Here is a 22,654-nt window from a genome sequence, read left to right as displayed (position 1 = left end):
TACAAACTGCCACAATGGCTTATTATGACACAAATTTACAAAGAGCTGGGTGATCCCATCCAAGCCTAATTCTGTGTTGAATTAATTCATCTCCACAGTTGATCTCAGCATCCTAGACTGAAGATTGGGGCAAAATGAGCAGGGATTCCCAATACTCCTGATCATCCTTCAGAGACATTGTTGGAAACTTTGTGAGCATATAATGTGAATGGAGGGTGAGAACAGGATCGGGTTTGCTTGTAATACTCCCCCACGGTTGAATTGCCTGACAACATTGTCAGTAAAGGATTGCCCAGGAAACATAGAGACTTGGCTGAGTTTCTGTGGGGCTTGTCTGTGGAAGTGTGTACCACACCCTGAGACAACCCATTTGCAGGAGGATGCGGTGTAATACAGTCAAGAGGTAAAGTGTACATACACGACGTTGACTGTCTGGTGGTTGAGTGAAACCCATTTGCCATTTCGTGATGCCCCACAAATGGAATGATGACAGGATCCCTGACTGTGAACTTCGTAGTGGAATTAATTTGTCTGAATGATATTGTAACTGCCTTAGCAAACAGTAAACCTTTTTCAAGTTATTCTCAATAGACTCCTGGGTAAATGCAGCATGGGTACTAGGAAAGTTTCTGTTCTGTGTTGAGTTAATTTGTTGCATCTGAAGCAACAATAGGGATGCTGCAATTCATAGAATTATACAATCTTACAGCAGGAGGCTATTTGGCCTGTCATGCCTTGCCTGTGCTGACTCAAAGATCAGTTCAGTTTAGTCTCACAGACCAACCTTTTAATCCATAATGCTGCAAACTAGTCCATGACAAATACATGCCAAAATCATTTTTGCCAAGTTACTATGGAGTCTGATTCTACTATATTTTAAGGTAATGTGTTTAAGATCTTAGCAAACTTCTCTTCAGAAATTTCCCCTCATTTCTCCTCCTAGTTTTTTTGACCAATTATTTTCAATCTATAATCTCTGGTTACTGGTCCACTAGACAGAGGAAACAGTTTTTCCCTACTTGATGTATCAAAATCCCTCAATTTTGAATATCTCTAAGTTTTCCCCTTAACCTCCCCTGTTCTAAGAAGAACAGGCCCAGTTTCTCCAATCTCTCCACATAACTGAACTCACTTATCCCTCGGCACCTTCTCCAGGGACTTGATATCCTTCTTAAAGTATGATACCCAGAATTGTACACAATACGCCAGCTGAGGCCTAAGCAGTGATTTGTGAAGGTTTGTCATGGTTTCCTTGTTTTTATATTCAATGCCCCTGTGTACAAAGTTAAGTATCCTTTAACTATGTTATCAACTGGTCCTGCACCTTCAAGGATTTGTTAAAAGCACCCCCAGCTCCCTCTGCTCTTGTGCTCCTTTCAATATTACCATTTAGATTATACTGTCCACATTTTTTTTCTTCCAAAGTCCATCTCTTCACACCTAACTGCATTAAGTGCGATCTGTCATCTGCCCATTTCACCAGTCTATGTTGTCCTGAAGTCTGCCATTGTCCAGCTCATTATTATTAAGTTGCCAATTTTTGTATCATCTGCAAACTTTTGATTTTACTCTATCTGCCCAATTCCATGTAATTTGTATCAAGAAAAGCACTGACTCTTGGAGATCTCACTGCATACTGCTCTCCAGTCAGAAAACATCAGTTCATCTCCTATTCTTTAGCCAATTTCATACCAAAGTTACCACTGTCCCTTTAATACCACGAGCTACTATTTTCTGAATAAGCCTATTTATTATGCATAACTTTACCAAATGCCTTTTGGAAATCTGTATGTGCAACATATACTATACTACTTTCTTTGTCTTTTTTATAGAACTAAATCAGGTTAATTAGTCACAGTTTGCTTTTAATAGATCTGTGCTGGCTGTCCCGTACAATATCGTGTTTCTCCAAGTGAAACTAATTTTATCCTTGACAATGGTTTCCCATAGTTTTCCCACCACCGTTGTTAGACTGATTAGTCTATAGCTAGCAGATTTATTCCTTTCACCTTTTTTCGGGCAGGTCTGTAACATTTGTGATCCCCCACTGCACTGGCATTACTCCCATATCCAAGGAGTGTCAGGTTGTTGTCAAAGCTTCCAGTTCCACACTAGTCTCTGTTTTCTGGGTTAGGGAAGGAGATAAAGATCAAGACAAAGATCTTTATCCCATCAGTGACATCTCCTGCAAAGTGCACTCATGTGGATGGCAGAATTGTTTTTGGCTGTGATACACTCCATGACCTTAATAAAACTGTCTTGACTTGCATATGTAGAATGGCCACTTGGATAAGATTTTGGGGCTCACTGGTTCCTGTGCAATTATACCCAAATGTGTAGATGATCACTTTAAGGAGAGTAACTGATAAAAACAGAAGACAATTTCCCTCCACTTTCTGACCACACTCCACTACATTTGGTATAGTAACTGCACCCTCTCTTGAAGGTATTGAGGTATTGTTCCTCATCCAAGTAGCTAGTCTTCTTGGATGAGCCCAGACAGTGAGTATCAACAAGCTAATCAACTGTTGGGGGCATTGCAGTCAAGCCCTGACCTCTGCTTACTCTCTTGAAACTTGAACTACACACAGCTCAAATGTAAAAGTATCATTTCAGTCCCTGACTGGTGTACATGCCCACACTTAGCAGCATGGCAGGATAGGAGGAGATTGCTGGATTGGAATTAAAAAGTGAGAAAGTGATGCAGTAGTTGTACACGTTCTTAGCTAGGGCCCATTTGGAATATTGAGTTCAATTTTGGGCATGGAACTTAAGGAAAGATAAATTAACCTTGGAAGGACTGCAACGCAAATTCAGCAGATTTATATTAGGACGCCAAGGGATAAATTTATACAGACAAGTTGCATAAGCTTGGCTTGTATTCCTTTCAGCTTAGAAGGTTGGGGAGATCTAATCAAGGTGTTTAAAATGTTAAATGTTCATCTGGTGGGGGAGTCCAGATCCAGAGAATGTAATCTTTAAAATTGGAGTTAGGTCATTTTGAGTGAAATCAGGAAGCAGTTTTCACACACAAGGTAGTGGAAAGCTGGAACTCCCTCTTCCAGAAGGCTGTGCTGGCGAATTGAGATTTTCAAGATTGAAATTGATAAGTTTTTGTTAGGTAAGGGAACAAAGACATGAAAATGGAGTTGTAGTATAGATCAGACATGATCTAACAAATGGTGGAACATGCTGTAAATCTCTCCTCTCCTCTTTCTCTCTTTCTCCTCCCGCTCCTCGCCTCTCCCTCTCGTTCGCTCCTCGCCTCTCCCTCTCGTTCGCTCCTCGCCTCTCCCTCTCGTTCGCTCCTCGCCTCTCCCTCTCGTTCGCTCCTCGCCTCTCCCTCTCGTTCGCTCCTCGCCTCTCCCTCTCGTTCGCTCCTCGCCTCTCCCTCTCGTTCGCTCCTCGCCTCTCCCTCTCGTTCGCTCCTCGGGCTTGGTGAAGAACTTTCAGGCTCCAAGTCATAAGCACAAGCTATTCAGTTACTGGTTTTTTTTTGTATTGTTTCTGTAACAGTGCGACGTCTCTCGTGTCTTGGGAAAGCCATGAGGTAGATGATATATTAGGCGCACTCTGAAATATTCAGTTTTCTTCTCCCACTTTTCCTCAACCATTAAACTGAATTTCATCAGTTATCATCTTGAAACACATTAATATTTAGGGTCATCAATAATTTAGAGGATATAGGAACTAATGGTTGTTTAAAAACTTCATGCTTCCATTTATGACATGGACTTTAAAATGTTGACTTATGCAGTTTTTAATGAATGTGGTTTTAAAACCTGGTTCCACTACACATGCTTATCCAATGATAAAATCAGATTGCATCAGCAAGAGATTAGTTGGTAAACTGGAAATCCAATTAGATTATAAAATTCATTCATAGTTTGTGTAATCAATATTGTAATGCTTTCAAGTGTGAAAAAAGATGGTGCAATAATGAATATCTTACACACATTAAATATGTGTAGTCAGCAATACATGGATCACGGAACCTATACTATAGGAGAGCTCTCACTAAGGTAACAGTTTCCACCCCGATCATCTTTCTGTTGACTCTGTAGCATAGGTTCAAACTGAACTTTCTCATAATTAAGTAATTGAGATCAATTTCACGCTGTTCTTGTCAAAGGATTTAGTTATTGGCATCAATTAAGCACTAAATAATGATTGAGTCCAAATTAAAATGTTTCTGAATTTATTTGAAACTGCACCAAACCTCAAGGGGGGGAAAAAAAACTATAACTGTACATAAATGAGGGAAGGAGAAAACCAGCCTGAAGCACTAGATATTTGCTGTCCCCTCCCATCCCCAGCAGCTACGTAATCTCATGGGAGAGGCAATAGAACAGAAGAAGTAACACGGCACCAAAAATAGGAGAAAAATATTTCTGTCTGGCCCCCTCAGGAAATCAAAATCTGTCCAGGAGATCACATTAATTATATGTGCATCAACTGTTGGATCACTTGCCTTCTATGTGATCTCTGCTTCAGGCAAGAACTGGTCCTGCTCCCTCTTGATTGTTAGCAGAGAGTCCAGCAGGCATTGCATAAGCCAGCAACAAATTCCGAAAGTAAAGTACTCTTGGAAAAGAAGAACTAACTAACCTATAGTTGTCTTCTACTGAGCGTAGTTTAAGTGCATGGCCCATGGATTGATGCAATCTGACAAGTGAAATAATCTATCAGCAAGCTCATGATCCAGCTCTTTTATTATTTTATATACCTCCATCAGCCTGCCTTTAAGACTGTTATAGTTTTATACATTTGTGTTGACATTTTTTTTCATTGTTAGTTTTTATGTTCACACTTATGGTGGGGAAAAAGTCCTATGTAAACCTGTAATGTTGTAATGGCATAACTTGGCCACTTGGTAGCTACGTGTACAGCTTTTATGCATTATCAGAGCCTCCATTTGCCAGGTTGTTCCTTCATCAGGTAAAATTCTCTCTAGCTAGAAATTTCTGTCTTTCCTCTGTTACAACCAAGTCCAGAGGGGTGAATAAATTCCTCTCTCCTGAGAATGGTTATAACAGAGTTTAAATTTTTAAAAGAATTGTCATTTTTCAATTCAGTATGTACTTGACTGTATGTAACGCTATATGAAGCCAGCCAGATCTCTTCAGTTAACATGTAAGGAGTTAGTTTTATTGTTTAAAAACTCACTCAGTTAATATTATAATACTTATTAAAAAGCTAAAACACATCCCAAGTCCCGTGATGGATAGATAGGTATATATGTATATTGTAGCTGATGTAAGCTGGTTGTTTTTCTAGACACAGTTTCTTTAAACTGTAATCCATCTTTTTCCAAAGTGGATCTTATGGCACTTGAAGTTCCTTTTGATTGAAATTCTTTATCTCTGTGATGTATTCCAAATGCAGCAGAGATAGGGTTCCGAAATTGAGAAAGGCAGGGAGAGAGAGATAATGGTACATTCTGCAGTCTACTTCTAAATGTTACCAGTGCTTTCTGCAGACTCTTTTTCTGTAACAAACAGGCAAGCTTATGATCATAGCTTTTCACAAGTGGAGTTCCAATCATGTGACAGTGCTATTGGCACACAATGGAGGGCAACCCATATTAGCAAAAGATCTATGATCTCATATTGTCAATGCTATCAAGATGCCATCAAAACAGATAGGGACTCCATAGCACCCATCTTGCACGATAAGTTTTGTTAGACTTCTTTCTTCGTGGCAGTTTCTGGAATCATGAAGTCTGGTGGCCTATTGTCCTTATCCTTTGCAGAGTTTTTTTTTGTGCATTTGTGGGATGTGGGCGTTGCTGGCTAGGCCAGCATTTATTGCCCATCCTTAATTGCCTTTGAAAAGCTTGTGGTGAGCTGCCTTCTTGAACTGCTGCAGTCCATGTGTGTAGATACACCCACAGTGCTGTTAGGGAGGGAGATCCAGGTTTTTGACTCGGTGACAGTGAAGGAACAGTGATGTATTTCCAAGTGAGGGTGGTGAGTGTCTTGGAGGTGAACTTCATGGTGGTGGTGTTCCCTTGCACCTGCTGTTCTTGTCCTTCTAGATGGTAATGGTCATGGATTTGAAAGGTGCTGTCTAAGGAGCCTTAGTGAGTTGCTGCAGTGCATTGTGCAGATGGTGTACACTGCTACTGTGCGTCGGTGCATGAGAGAGAATGAATGTTTGTGGATGAGGTGCCAATCAAGCAGGCTGCTTTGTCCTGGATGGTTTGAAGCATCTTGAGTGTTTTAGGAGCTGCACTCATCCAGGCAAGTGGAGAGTGTTCCATCACACTCCTGACTTGCACCTTGTAGATGGTGGACAGGCTTTGGGGAGTCAACAGTTGAGTTGCTCACTGTAGTAGCTGCAGTATTTATAAGGCCAGCCCAGTTCAGTTTCTGGTTAATGGTAACCCCAGGATGTTGATAGTGGGGAGATTCAGCGATGGTAATGCCATTGAATGTCAAGGGCTGATGGCTAGATTCCCTCTTGTTGGAGATGGTCATTGCCTGGCACTGTGTGATGTGAATGTTAGTTGCTACTTGTCAGCCCAAGCCTGGATGTTGTTTATGTCTTGCTGCATTTAGACATGGACTGCTTCAGTATCTGAAGAGTCATGAATGGTGCTGAACATTGTGCAATCATCAGCAAACATCCCCACTTCTGACCTTATGATGGAAGAAAGGTCATTGATGAAGCAGCTGAAGATGGTAGTGTCCTCAGCCCCATCTTGAGGAACTCTTGCAATGATGTCCTGGAGCTGAGATGATTGACCTCCAACAACCACAACCACCTTCCTTTCTGCTAGGTATGACTCCAACCAGTGGAGTGTTTTCCCCCGATTCCCATTGACTTCAGGGCTCCTTAGTGCCACATTCTGGTCAAAAGCTGCTTTGATGTCAAGGGCAGTCACTCTTACCTCACCTCCTGGAGTTCAGTTCTTTTGTCCATGTTTGAGCCAAGGTTGTAATGAGGTCAAGAGATGAGTGGTACTGGTGGAACCCAAACTGAGTGTCAGTGAGCGGGTTATTGCTAAGGAAGTGCTGGTTGATAGCACTGTTGATGACCCCTTCCATCACCTTCCTGATGATTGTGAGTAGACTAATGGGGCAGTAATTGGCTGGGTTGGATTTGTCCTACTTTTTGATTTCAGAACATACCTGGGCAATTTTCCACATTGCTGGATAGATGCCAGTGTTGGAGCCGCAATGGAACAGCTGGGCTCGGGCCAAAGGGTTTGAAGACCATCCAACAGGGAATTGCTCAGAAATTGCCACAGGCAGTTCCTATATCATACCTTCCTGGAACTTTTTGCCCTACAATCTTCCTCTTCAAAAATTTTTTAAAAAAATCATTAAACAAATATTTAAAAGTAATTATGGCCACTAATTTACAGTTCCTGTGGAAGCATGCACACAATAATGGAATTTGAGCCTGAAAATATTAACACTCTAGTTTTCTAAAGTCACCATTTGACTTGTTTCAATGATTGTTAAATCAGTTGCCATGATTAAATAAAAGATCCACTGATTTACATGACTCATATTGAGCAGCAGGTTGAGATTAATGCAACAATTTGTATTTAGGAATTTATTTTCATCTAACTTAATATAGAAGGAAGTCAGTTAGAAGAAATTTGTCTGTAATTGGATCTGATGTAGAAGTGTGGCAAAGGAAATGTGGTGATGGATGGAAATGCAAACAATTGGTACTATTACAGTTTCTGGTATATGTTAGCCACAAATGCAAAGTCTCCACCCCCCCACCACCGCCTTAAAAAATTCTGCAATGTTCCTGGGAAAGTTGATTGAATCAAAAATATGCTACTCACTCTGAGCAACTCTCTCAAATGTCTTTCCAAAAGCTTTTGTTGGCCACCTGCACCTCTCCTGCACTCCAGCACCTCTATTTGCTCAGCATAACCTCTGACTTACAGTAAGCACCACCATAATCATATCATTCGGTCTTTAATGAATCAGAGAGCGGCAGATGAAATACCTTCAAATTGATTTCAGGAGCCAAATTTAGAAATAAATGTAGAAACTGATCTGACCTCCTAATTACTTTAAATAAAACAAGGTAATTAAACCTTGTGACCTTTTAAAGGAATGCATTAAACTGCACACACCTACACTTCAGAATTTTTAAAAATTCATTCATAGGATTTAGGTGTTGCTTGCTCTAATCTTAATTACTCAAAGATGACGGTAAGCTGCCTTGAACTGCTGTAATCAGTGTGGTGTAGGTACTCTCAATGCTGTTAGGAAGGGAGTTCCAGGCTTTTGATCCAGTGATTAGTAAAGGAATGGTGTTGTAATTCCAAGTCAGGATGATATGTAGTTGGAAGGGAACTTGCAGGTGGCGGTATTTGCATGCGTCTGCTGCCCTTGTCTTTCTAAGTTGTTGCTGGTTTGGAAGGTGCTGTTGAAGGAACCTTAGCAAATTGCTGCAGTGCATCTTGTAGATGGTACACTGTAGCCATGTTGTATCAGTCGTGGGGTGCCAGGCTACTTTGTCCTGGATGGTGTAGATCTTCTTGAGTGTTGTTTGGAGTTGAACTAATCTAGGCAAGTGGAGAGTATTCCATGATACTCCTGACTTGTGCCTTGCAGATGGTAGACATACTTGAATAGACAGGAGGTGAGTTACTCTCTGCAGAATTCCCAGCCTCTGCCCTGCTCTAGTTGCCACAGTATTTAATATGGCTGGTCCAGTTCAGTTTCTGGTCAGTGGTAACTTCCAGGTTAGTAATATTATTGAATGTCATGGGGAGATGTTTCGATTCTCTTTTGCTGAGAGCGCCCGGCACTTGAGTGGCACAAATGTCACTTGCCACTTATTAGCCCAAACCTGAATGTTGTTCAGGTCTTTCTGCATATGGACACCGACTGCTTCAGTACCTGAGGAGTTAGGATTTGTACTGAACATCCCCACTTCTGAACTTATGATGGAGAGAAGATCATTAATGAAGCAACTGAAGATGGTTGGCCTGGAACACTAACATGAACTCCTGCAGTGATATCCTGGGACTGAGATGATTGGCCTCCAACAACCATAACCATCTTCTTTTGTGCTAGGTGTGATTCCAACCCAGGACTCTGTGCAATACCATGCTCTTAACCTTTGTAAAACAAGAATCATGAGCAAGACTTTGAGAAATCTGCCAGTATAAAAGTTTTCAGATGTGTCTGAAGCACTAAGGCTTCACACTTCGTTCTCTGGTGATTTTTTAAAAAAATATATTATCTTTATTAAGATATACAGCAAATGACAAGCATTCATCTTTTAGATATCTCTATATAAAAGGAATTAGTTTCTAGTTGTGCCTATTTAAAGTGAGACCTTGTGGTTTTAAAAGAACAAACCAAGTTCAACACACCTGTACATTAACAATCGGATAATACATTGTGCACCACATGATGTAATTCTCCTTTGTTCTAAAACACCACATCCTCCAACTTCCAGTGAGCAACATCACTGGAAATCTGCATGTTAGTGTGCATAGGTAAAAGTTTTTCTTAAGTTTGCCACAAGTTAAAACAATCTTAATTAAATAAGAAAGTTAATTTTAGTTTTTCTGATTTTTATTTTTTCTCTGGACGAGGGAGAAGCCAGGGATTTACAACTACCTATGAATTGGTACAGAAAAACTACCCCCTTCACCTCACAGAATTCTTAAAAGAAGATAGGAGCATTCAAGCTAGATTACAAACTATTTGCAGTAATTGGATGTTGTGGCCTTAGCAGCCAAGTAGGTATTTATGTGGCTTAAATAACCCCTGTCAATCCACTGATTTACCATATTGCCGGAGATCAACTAGTATTCAGAAGTAAATCCAGGTTCTCCCCATGGATCAGCTGGTTTAAGGCAGAGTGCAGTCAAGTTGTACAGATGAGGAAGATCCCTGGTTTGTTCACTGTCTGTCTGTACTGGGTTAGCTAGTCTCAGTCAAGGCAGTAGCAAGGGAAACTGCAGTTGTCCTCAAGATCAATTAGGATCCCTGCTTTTAATCATAATCCAGAGATCTCTACTGGAAGTCCATGTATGGTTGTCTTTTGAGTCCATGATCAATCTGTACGACGATCACTTGAGGTGAAGAGTCTGGCTATGGCACTGCATACTGACGGCATCCAAGCCTGGATTCTGTACTGGTGCATCATTGTTTAATGCAGAACATAAAACTCAAGTGCATACATGCTTGAAATGTCCCATAAAAATTATTCAGTAAGAAAAAAGTGAGCCAATCTAAACACAAAAGAGCAGAACTGCCTAATTCACTGTGGAAGCAAGGGAGAGAAGTAGAGAATTTTAAAATTCAGGTGCTACAATACAACTTGCACATTCCAGGCACTTGGCTGCTAGCTGTAGATCACTGGGTTACAGCAACAAGAGGTTGATTGTATTTGACATGGGAGTACAGGATGATGTCAAGACCATGTGATCAGCTGAGGGATGACTACTATCTAGCCAGGAAACTTCCAGGTTTGTGAGGCAGGAGAAACTGAAAATTTAAATCGGTTCTTTTCTCTTCCCTTGAATTGTTGAAGGACAAAGGCCCTTGGTAGAGGATACCACCACAAAGGTGAGAAAGAGGAGAGTAGACAAGGAAGATGAAGTTGTGATGCCAGACTTGGATTTTAAAAGTCTTTGGATCAGAAGGGAAAAGGAAGACTGAAGAGGCAAGGAGTTACCCTCAAACAGAAACTGCTGAAAACACTCCAGGGTCAGTTGGCATTTGTGAGGAGCAGGGCCGTCCCTAGTGCGATGCAGGGCCGGGGCAAATCACAGTGTGGGCTCCCCCATAACATTTTTAGACAAGTTTCCTCTGACGGCTGGGCCCCTGAGGGTGTGTACGTGCGCGCGTGTGTGAAAAGGAGCACCAGCAACATCTCCGCTACTGAGCTCTGGGTTACAAGCACGTATTACACTATCAACTGTGATAACTGTGTCGCATGTAAAACTATATCTTGCTTCCAAGGCTGAACATAATTGTTGCCTGTCCTTTTGTTAAGGAGGAATCCATGATCTCCGTGGAATTCCGTAATAACATTTTTACTAACACACCCCACACCCCAACTGGAGAAAACATTAAGGCCATAATTTTCCAGCCCCTCACGCCAGTGGGATCTTCCGGTCTCTCCGGCATGAACGGAAATTTCAATGGCTTGCTAACCCTAAACAAAAACAGAATTACCTGGAAAAACTCAGCAGGTCTGGCAGCATCGGCGGAGAAGAAAAGAGTTGACGTTTCGAGTCCTCGTGACCCTGCTGTGATGGAATCTGCCGCGGGGGGCGGGGTGCTGCAAAATTCTGGCTTAAATGTTGGAATGAGGACATTCACTGTGTTCAACTTTAAAAGCAATAAGTAATTCGACTTTTTTTCAATAAAGTGTGACTGTCCATCTTCCAATGTTAAGCAAATGCTAGTTGCAAATACGTACTGGAAGAAAAATTAAATAAGCGGTGGGTTTAAGTTGCCTGGGACTGAAAATAAACACAGCGAGTGCGTGACTTACCCTGCAGGTTGGACTCTATATGCCCAAACGCCCGCTTTAAAGACGTTAACTAGTTCGGAATAGTATACATTTGACACCGTGATGCTGAAGCGCGGGGCCTGGGGTGGTCACCCTGATTCACCGTAACCTAGGGTTGGCTCTAGTGGGGGGAACAGATGAATTTTTGGATGTAGTATCTTTTTCAGAACTCAACCTGAAGTTATGGAGAACGCCTCCTGAATGCATCAGGGCGATTGGTTCTCACACCAGTCATCTTTTTGTACTTGTGATAACTTTGGATTTAATCTACAAGGATGTTGCCTTATTGAAGATGAAATTTCTACAGATGCATCATGTATAGATAAATCTGTCTTCCCCAACTTATTCCCACAAATAGGGGTTTGTGTGACTGCAATAGCTTTTCCAAATCACTTTGACACTTGTCTGGAAGGCAACTCAATATAACATTTAAGCTTTTGAGTACTCCTCTTTATCCAATTTGTTTAGAGGAAAATTTCGGAGTCTTGCACTTCTACCTCTTTCATCATCTACTACTACTAACAGCCCCTTTTTGTTCTTCTTCCCTGTCAAAGTACTTTTTAAGCATATTCACATGACCCATCTTCCACTTCTTTCTTCTATCTGGAGTATTTATTAAATAATTTACTTCACTCAATTTCTTTTTAATCCTGTAAGGCCCACTAAACCTTGCCTTTCATGCATCACTCAGTCCTGGTAACAGAACTAGCACTTTCTCTCCAGCAATAAAACTGAGCTTTAGCTTTCTTCTCTGCCTCCGCTTTCATCACTTGTTGTGATATCTTTAAATGTTCCCTAGCCAACTCACTTGCTCTGTCTAATCTCTCTCTGAAGTTTGATACATAATCCAGGAGAGTAGTTTCTGGATTTTGACCCACCAATTTCTCATAAATCATTTTCAGTGGTCCCCTTACCTCATGACCATAAACTAGTTCAAAAGGACTAAAACCAGATACGTTAGGAGCATCTCTAATAGCAAATAACAAGAATGGAGTTCCCCTACCCCGATCCTGAGATAATCCTGATAGTACGCTTTCATCATAATTTTTAAAATGTGATGTCACTTTTCCAAAGTCCTTGTGACTCCAGATGATAAGCTGTTGACTTAAACTGTTTTATCCCCAAACTGTCCATTACCTCCTTAAACATCTGTGACATACAATCAGATCAGGGTTCAAATTTTATTTCCTTAGATAAGCATATCTTCAAAAAAAAATGTAGTTAACTCTTCCACAATCTTCTTAGTTGTAATATTTCTTATAGGCATCGCTTCAGGAAACCCGGTAGACCCATCCATTATTGTCAGTAAATACTGATTTCCACTTTTAGTCTTATGGAGGGGCCCTACACAATCAACCATGACCCTAGTTAAAGGTTCTTCAAATGCTGGCGTTGGCATTAAAATTGCCGGCTTAATCACTGCTTGTGGTTTCCCTATCATCTGAAGTGTAACGTTCTACAGAATTTGACTACATCCCTATGCAATCCTGGCCAATAAAAATGTTTCTGTACTTTTGCCTGTGCCTTTTCTAACTCCTAAATGCACACCCCCTCCCCTTTGGAATTTCATGAGCAATCCTCAGAACCTAATGTCCCTTCTTCCAGATTTAATTTGTTGAGACATGATCTGGCCTCCATTTTCTCATTAAAATATCTACCTTAAGGTAATAACATTCTGGAAAATGTTTTGCCTCTGTTTCTGAGTAAGCTGTCTGATATAACTGTTTTAATTGCAAATCCTTTTGCTGAAACTCAATTAATTGTCTTCAGTTAAACACTTCAGCTGAATGGTCCTGTCCTGTGTCTTTCTGAACAATGTAATCAAACACATTGCCGCTAATTGGATTTGAATACCTTCTTTCTGCCTGTCCTCCTTGTTTTTCTTGCTTCAACACTTCTACAGGCTACACAACTACCATAGGCATCCCCCATATTTGCAATCCAGCTATATCATTACCCAGGGTAAATTGAGCCCCTGCACTGGACAATTTTTCCACTACTCCAACAGTCACTTCGCTAGTTTTCCATTTACTTTTTAAATTTACCTTCCACAATGGAATAGGTTTAGCATCTCCATGAACTCCACTTGGTATCATCTGTTCCTGCCATACTCACTCTGAACAACAAATATCACTATCCTGCAACATTAGGGTTTGACTAGCCCTTGTGTTTCTTAAAATTGTAACATCTTTACCTACTGCACCCTGTACACATGGAAAGACTTTCCCTTCACACACAAAATCTTGTAAAAATTTCTGTAACCTTTTCCTCAGAATTCTCTTGGGTAAATTGTGAGCGCATTCCTACTTCTTTACCTATCACTGATCCTCCCTGTTTTACTTGTACACAAACCATTGGTTTCTCCTGTGACTGAACGTCAGAACCCACAGTACTTATACCTCCAGAACTTTTCTGTACCCCAATAATTCCAACAGCTTTTCCCTGCAATTTCCAGCACACCAACTTGGTGTATGTTACTTTGTTACAATTGAAAACATCTTCTACCCTCCTTACGTTTACCTAATTAACTTCTCAGAACTATTATACATCAAAGCACCCAGACTGGCTGGCTTTAATCTAATTAAGACACACACACACTCTCTCACTCTCTCTCACACACACACACACACACACACACACACATCCATTAGAACTTCATTTTAAAATAATTTGCAATAACATATCTTCTTGACAATGGGATCTGGTTGGGAGGGGGAAGGAAGGGGTCAGGTTGGGGGGTGATATTGGTGTCAGGTTGGGGAGAATGAAGGTATCATGATGGGGTCAGGTTAGGAGGGGGGAAGGTAATGGTCAGGTTGGGAGGAATGAGTGGTCAGAATGGGGTCAGGTTGATGGGTGGGGGGGTGGTGGAGAAAGTGCTGTGGCCGGAGAGGGGAGGGTGTCCAGGGGGAGGAAGGAGTGTAGCTGGAGAGAGGAGGGTGTCCGGGAAAGGCGGGGGGGTTGTGTGTGTGTGCAGAGGTGGGTGATGTGCAGGTGCATGGGAAGGGTCAGATAAGTCCTGCAGAGTGAACTGAAGGTGGGCTTGGCATGGAGGAAGGGTGAGAATGATAGAGGGCAGAGTGAGACTGTAGGGTGGGAGGGTGAGGGTTTGACGGTAGCGATAGAAGGAACAGCAAAGGTGGTTGGTGAGGACCCGAAGGCAGACTCGGACCCTGGGGGCTAGGAAGGAGGAAGTCGGGGAGGTGAATGTTGATGTGGGTGCGATTTTCAGGAAAGAAGGAAATGTGCACATTCACCTGGACACCCCAGAAGGAAAAGGGTTGGGGCTGGTAGTCAATGGAGGTGAGATGGAATATGATGCTGGGGGTGCTCAACTGTGATTGGGGGGGAAAGGAAATGGGTAACCTGGGGGAGGGTAAAGGACAAGGGAGCGAAAGTAAAACCAAATTAGCACCATGCTGTCCAAATCGAAAGAGTTATAGTGGCGTGATAATGAACTACATAGGAATATGATGAGTGTGTGGGTGGAGATGCAGGTCAGCTCAGATGGACAACTGAAAGCGAACCCCAGCAGGCAGCATTGAAAATGCTCAGGATATTGAGATGAGTGTGAAACATGAAGGGCCCGTGTGTGTAGAAGAATGCTAGTATGAGGCTCTGAAAAGCCCTGCCACATGCACACTTTTCCTTTCAGAATCACTCGTGGGCCAGCTGCTCCCTTTGTGACGATGGGTCTTTTAAGGCTGGTTATTTTACCTCTTCACTGGAGGAGGTGTCCTCTTGGCTGCATGTGAGGATGTGGATGGAGCTGAGGGAGTGGCTGGCTGTGGATGTCGGCCCTTGGCAGAGCTCCCTGTGAACTAAAGTAGAGATAAGTAGTACATGACAACAGAGTCAAAAGCAGGAGAGAGAGCATTCAGTTGCATTGAGGAAGGGATGTTGTTCACTGCCGACCTCCCACCACCGCAGGCAGGGTCCACATCCTCACCAGTCAGCACAATGGCACACTCCTCAAAGTGAGTGAGGGGCCAATGTGGGCCACTCCAACCCCAGTCTGGAACCTCTCTCTGCTGATGCAAGCAGGTTTCTCCTGCATGAAAACAGAAGGAGAAACTGTGAGCAGGATGTATGGCACTACATGGAATGCTTGTATGGGGAGCGGAGAAATGGACAGGAATGAGGATATGTGCCTGATAGAGATGTGAGGGTATATGTGAGAGGTAGTGGTGTTGTCCCTTGCGTTGTGAGATCCCTGTGGATGTGTGATGGGTTTGAGAGTTGAGAGCGATGAGGTTACCCTGCTGGAACGGATGAGACCATTCATCCTGTAGTGGCATTGGGTGGCTGTCCTCTTTTGCAGGGCATTGACATTGACCACCGCCTCACAAACCTTCTTGGTAATGCCACTGCCCATCCTGCAGCCAGAGTGGGGATAAAGGACATCGACGGGCATCCAAAAGGAGTTCCAGTGACCCATCTTTAAGCGTGGGGGCTGCAGTTTTCTTGCCTTTCACAGACATCTTCCTTGCAGTAGATGTGTGCTGGAAGCACTGAGATGTATGCATGCGGCTGGACTTCAATGTGATGAAGCGGCTCTCTTCGTCCACCCACCATGGAAATAGCATTTTCCTGGGAATGCATAAGTAATATGGCAGGTTTGGGAAGATACGGTGTGAAAACCCGCCATTGCGGCCAGCCGTTTTACTCACCCGCTACTGCACTTAGTGCAAACCTGGGACGATTCCGCCCAATGTGCCCAGCGCTGAACCTGAGGAGGAGCCTGATCAGCTCCAGGGTGATAAGCAACATCCAGCAATGATGAGCTTATAGGAGCCAGGGAGGCTCTGATTCAGAGGACTTTCCATTAGGGGTCCAAAGCCAGGAGCCAAAATGATCACTGACAGACCTTACCACCACCTTACTGCTCTGTGCTGATGAGGCCCTCTTGGCACCATCCTCTCCTGTCCCTCCCTCTGAAATACACGTTGCAACCCAGATGATATGTTAGAGTTCCAGGCCTCCTCCATAACTATTACATAAGCACAATATGGCCTTTTGACTGATCTCACATTTTAATAGTGAATTGTGACATATACATACATTAATCATTACACAAGTGTCAATGAGAAATGAATTTCCCTTGAATCCTCTTCTGTGATCATAGTGACTTAAATTTCCGTTTAAGAGTGTTACATTTAGGTGCTTCCCCATCGCTGGCAGCTGCATTGGAGTCAGGATGCTGACTCTGTTGCCCCTGTGGCCTTGATGACCTTGACCACCGTCCTCTGGTTGCTGGGGCCTGCATGGGCCCCGACTGGGCAAGAGAGTCCAGTGCCAAGGCTGGGCATTCCTCAGTCATCGCAGACTCTTCAGATGCAGTGGTCACTGGCAGAAGGCTGCAGGAGCTGCTGCCATCATCAAGAGCACCCTGAGAGGAGCCCTCAGGTCCATGGAGCTACAGGTCATCAGACAACCTCCCTGCTCACCAGAGATGGGGGTGAGGGCGGGCTGCCAGCAGAGTCACCAGATGCCTCATCTACCTCTGACCTGCTGATGTCACTGCCAGTGTGTGGGCTCGCAGAGCTGAACGCAACCCAGAATTGATTGAGTTCCTGGAGCTGCCTCTCCACGAGAGTCACCACTCTCTCTCTATGGAGGATGCTGTGCATTCAGAGCTCTGACTCAGCGCAGTGCTCATGTTCTCCATGGGCTCCTCCAATACAGAGAGCATGGCATACAGACCCTCAGGGATCCTTGCCAGGTCTTCACATGCATCCCACTGGACATCCAACATTTGCCATTTAATAGACAACTCCAGAGGCTCTTCATCTGCCTCGGGCTTGGCATTGCCCCGGTCTCCAGCAATCCTTCGACTGTCGGTGCCCTGGGAACTCTCTACCTCTGCCAGTTCCTCAAAAAAACTGTGACATGCCTTCCCCAGTGTGGTCTACCATCTAATCCGGAGTGCTCATGCCCACCAATATGCCTGGATTTGTGCTGGTGCACGGTGCAGAGGGAGGATGTGATGCAGGTGCATATGGCTGCAGATCATCCTCTGTCAAGGGGAGGTCCTCTGGATCATTCTGAGGGAGGGGGGACATACAGAAATCTTGAGCAGCATGCATTCTGGTTGCTTCTCAGAATGCACATCTGGTTGACCAAAGACTTTTGAATGGACAAGCAACAGGGATTGGTAGATTTCACCTGTCAGGCTTGCAACCGCTGTCCTACATCTCTCATACCCTCACCCAATCACTCCCTTGTCCACTGGACTCTTGCCCTCCTCCAACATCCCTGCCTCTCTGCAACTAGTGGACCTGACTCCACGTTCACAAGCCAGCTCCAGGATCTGCTCCTCCACCTGACTTAGCAACAACAGATTTGAGACACCATCACTTGTCTATCCTCATTCCTCTACATTGTGATTCCTTTTTCTCCTGTAAGAACAATAGTGCTTTAATTAGATCCCTCTGTCCAAGTGCCAGAATATTGCATCCTCCGCCTGCTTCTCTCCTCACCCCTTCCCCCCCCGCCCCCCAGGCCATAGTTGCAACTTTAGGTGCCCATCACATTGCAGCACTTCACTCTTGCATACATGCCAGCCATCTTGTCTACTCACATGCTGTCTTTAAGGGCACAGGAAGATGTGCTAAATTAAGCTCGGGGCTTCACACCAAGAGCCCCAACAAATGCTGTCTCACACACAAACACATCTCCACATGGTTACACGGGGACTCGATATTCACCCTGGCAGAGCGCAGAAGGTCATTGAACCTCTTCCTGCTCTGCATCTAGGTTCCTCTGACTACATCATGGCCACTGACCAGAGTTGCCACCTCCAGCCATGCCTTCTTAGTTAGGTGTGGAGCCCTCCTCTTTCCACCACATGGCAGCAATATCTCCCAACGGGCACTCACAGGCACTCATCCAAAAAGCAGGAGTCTGATTGGCTCCAGCCACCTGCCATGGATTCCAGGTCTAGAAGGCATTGCTAGTGTTTTAGCCTCACATTCCTACATAGTTTATCAATACAGTTGGCTGCTCCTTTAAAAATTGCAGCACCTCCCTGAAGCAGATCCTTGATACATATCATCCCTCAGGGAGCTGCTTTTAAACCCCCTGTCCACAGCTCCATTCATTCCAGCACCTGCCCTCTTCCCACCGTTCCGCACCCCGCCACCCTTGGTAGTGCTGAGCCTCTCTCAGCATGCGTTTCACGCTGGCCAGCATTTAACTGGCCAGTCAGTGCTGTCTGGAGCTGATCAAGGGCGGGAGCAGATTTCACATCCGCTTCTGGTCCCACCGATTGCACTCGCCAGGCAACACTAAATTCAGGCTATTAAATGGATATACGCAGAACTTCACAGCACAGAAATAGACCAATCAATTTCCCTTTCAATGGTAATTGCTGAGCTAAAACGCAATAGAACCTGTTAGTTGACCAAGCTACTAAGTGGCTTTTTTTTTTAAAAGTCCCAACGCAACCACCAGGAATCATTTTCCATTTACATATTGCTTATCCATATGTAAAGATTGTGGCAGCACACTGACTCTCCGGGTGGAATTCTATCGCCCTGGCATGGTAGGGGTGGGGCCGCAAAATGCCCATTGATTTTGGCAGGACTGGAAAATCCCGCCATTAAAAGGGGCCATAAAATTCCACCCTCTTTTTCTGAGCCATGCAAAGTCACTGCACCAGGTTATATTTATTTTATAGTAATGCGCGGTTCTTAATTTTACATTACCTCAGGATTCCTGGGGCTGTAACTGCTGGATGCAGCCGCTTTCTATTAACTACTGCTCTGCTGTAGGTCCTTTAAAACGAGCCATTGCTAGATTATGTCAACCAGTAATGCTGGTGACCCACTTAGAACAGTTCTTAGATTTAGATATACCTGTAGCGGCCACTTTGCTTGCCCATGTACAACAGCCACAGTATCGCTACAAAAAAAAAGGCTGGTAAAGAATTTGAAGTGTACAGGTAAGGATGAGATGACAGACTGAGGACTGACCATGTACATTGCAACAACTTGCACTTCTATATAAAATCTCTTAAACATCTCAGGTGCTCCCTGCAGTCAAGCCTGGGGAAAAACAGGTGCTGAACAGCAGTCAGCCACAGAGTAAGGGGAAATGACCAAAGGCATAGCCAAAGAGGAGGCTTTCAAATGTGGGGAGAAAGGAGGTGAGACAGAAAGACTTCCACAGTGCAGGCAAGCACATGATAACTGAAAGCTCATTAAAGCAATAAAAATACTACTGGGAATATCTATAAATGGAATCTTGTTTTTCTGGAAAGAGTGCCTTTTTTTGCCCTAGGGCAGTCAAAAATTAATTTAATGAGCAGCAGTTTGGGTGACTATAGCTTTGTATTTGTATAAGGATTATGTGTGAAATGAGTGGACAGTTTTTCTACAGTTTGCGGAGCTCAAAACTACCCTTTGTTTTGCCACTAGCTGATGGAGATTTGGCATTTTCAGAGGATAATCATAGAGGCTTGTTACAGTGGCAGGCCCTCTGCAGTGTTTAGCTGATGAATGTTGTTGAAGCAGGGCAGAGAGAATTTTATATCGCACTTAGCCTGGGTGCTGATGCTGGGCAAAACCTGACACATTGTTCCATTTCTCAGCACTAACATGCCTTGGCTTGATGCACACGAGTTACCAGTGTTGAATGATTTCCACCCTTGCACTGAAAACTCTCATATATATTTGCTTTCAGGATGCATTCCAGGCTTTCCACCCAGACCTTATCTTTGTCCGTAAATTTTTGAAGCCTCTTCTGATTGGCGAGTTAGCTCCAGGGGAGCCCAGCCAAGACCGACAGAAAAAGGTGAGATGTTGTTTTATTTTATGACATTGGTCAGTTTGAACAAAGTTGTCACAATTTTCCTGTGACTCTGTAGCAGCAATTTTTAACTATGTGTACTAGTAGTGCTTTCCTGGATATTCTTTCATTTTTGCAATGACCCTTTTTAATGTGTTTCCTGTACCTCCTTTCTCCATACATTAGAGCATGAGCAAACTCAGAAAAACATGAACGTGAAAGAGTTTCACTTCCCCTGCTTGCAATTTTTAGTACACTGAGGGGGGAGTTTTAACCAGTACTGGGGCGTAGGGTGAGTGGATGTCAATGCATGAAGGGGGCTGGACTTAAGGATGCAAAAAAAGTAGCAGCTTTTCAGGAAACTCAACACAACCCCATGGACTTACAGATTTAACTAGGGCAGTTTGAGGTGCATGAGAACCACCCCCATCCCACCTCCCCAGGCCTGGGAACAGCAGGTTAGGGATTATCAAATGGAAAGTGGCCATTGACTGTGAGGATATAACCCTGCATTCTGAAATTGATGGGCTGGATTCCCTTTAAATACTGAACCAGGACAGCTGTCTTCTTGTTTAAGTGAAACACTTTTTTTCTCACAGGACTCATTCTGAGAGTGTGCTTCCATTGCTTTGGAGGTGATTTCCAACACTCAGGTAATTTCTGCCACCTTGAGCTTTTTTTTGACACTTAACTGCACTTCCCTGCTACCAGCCTTCTCACCTGTATCGGAGCAGCTTATGTATCTCTTTCTTGAGCCTCTGATGAGGAAGAGAGCACCAACAGCAGCAGGAACAACACCAGCAATGACAGCAGCTGTCTCAGCAAATTGCTGCTCCATGGAACAGAGGAGATGAAAACAACTCCCAACTCTAAGATGGTGAGTGCCTGGAACACAGGTAGAGGATTGGCTTTCTGGACAAGACTGAGTAACAGTGCCTCAGCCGGCTCAAAGCTTCTCAGCAGGTGGTTGCTGATATCTACAGTATCCAGGAACAAGACCTCATTCCAAGTGGCCCAGGTAGGCATTCATTGCCAGTGGCCAATAAGGTCACCACAGTCTTGAGTGAGTTTGCCTCAAATTTCTTTACCTCTGGTTCCTTCCAGGGATCTGATGGTGACATCTGCAGGATTTCACAATCGTATGGCTGATGACATCTGTGAGGAGCCTTACAACTGTTGGACAGGAAAGATATAACTGGAGCCACATGAGCACAAGAGTGGTTATTGAGCAAGCCATTGGATTGTGAAGATATGATTCAATTGCCTTCAGTATGTACCAGCAAAGGTGTCTGGAATGATGGTGGTCTGATATACCTTGCATGACATAGTGCTGCAGGAGGAACAAAGTGTTGATCATTCTGCATCTTTGGACGAGGAGGAGGAGAAGCAGGCTGATGTGGCCAGGGCCCCTGTGAGAAATTCATACAGGCACAATTTGGGTAACCTGAATCTGTGAAACCATATGGCACAAAAATGGTCAACCCACTGGGACCTCTCACCCTTCCACCCATAAAGCATTCTCACTGTCAATATTCCTTCCATTTCATTGATACTAATTCCTCATTTCTACTCTGGTCAGAACACAGTCACTCAGCACGTGTGAGGTAATATTGTGAATGAATGAACAATGGAGACGTGAAAGTTTAAGGTTTATTAATATTGATACCGTGATGGATTTTTAAACACTCAAGTGATTTCCCTTGTTAAACTACAAAATATTTCTCTACTGTTCCTATTACTTTCTCTTCGTGCTACCCCTATGTCTTCAGGCGAGTTTGAGTCAGGCTGTTCGTTTCCCTGTTCTGTCAGCTAAGTTATTTGTGGTCAGCGTCTTCTGGATTTTGGAGCCCATGAGGACCTGGTCAAAAACTCTCCCACCTGCACCTAATCCAAGGGCTGACTTGACCATCTGAACAGGAGTCAGCATGAGGGGCTCTGAACGAGGGGCAGAGGCAATTGGAGTGAGAGTGCTTTGAGCAGAGTCCTCACTTCCATGTGCCCTTCCTCCCATATTCCCTCTCTCGTCGTCCATCCACACTTCCCTGGCAACCAAGAGCTGGAGGGCATTTTGCTGCACTTCTTGAAGCACTGAAACGGCCACAGTGAAGTTTCCTCCTTCCTGTTTAAACTGGTAAACTGAGTTAAAGGGCTGACATCCACTCAGTTGCCTTACTCATCTGATTCTCCATGCAGGTGGCCACTCTTTCCCTGGAGGTGGACATCAGCACAAATGAGCGAAACATGATATTTCTGATAAAGGTGGGCTCCTCCAGTCATCACAGTGCCTCTGCTGACAGGGCTTCACACATTTTCTGCTGCTGCTCCCAGAATACTCGCCTTTATCGATGATCTCCAAGGC

The 22,654-nt window shown here is 43.8% G+C and overlaps 1 protein-coding gene across 1 annotated transcript in view; it reads left to right on the top strand.

Annotated features, from left to right (window-relative positions):
* The window catches only part of fads2 (fatty acid desaturase 2), a 71,810-nt gene that overhangs the window by 2,028 nt on the left and 47,128 nt on the right, over positions 1-22,654 (top strand). Inside the window, exon 2 of the mRNA XM_041197789.1 lies at positions 20,191-20,301. Coding sequence (XP_041053723.1) covers positions 20,191-20,301 — 111 coding nt within the window. The remainder of the gene's footprint in view (positions 1-20,190; positions 20,302-22,654) is intronic.

Source organism: Carcharodon carcharias, chromosome 10 (assembly GCF_017639515.1).
Source record: "Carcharodon carcharias isolate sCarCar2 chromosome 10, sCarCar2.pri, whole genome shotgun sequence".
In the NCBI taxonomy this organism is placed as follows: Eukaryota; Metazoa; Chordata; class Chondrichthyes; order Lamniformes; family Lamnidae; genus Carcharodon; species Carcharodon carcharias.
Note: the sequence above shows the minus strand (reverse complement) of the source record. Positions and strands in the feature narration are given on the sequence as shown.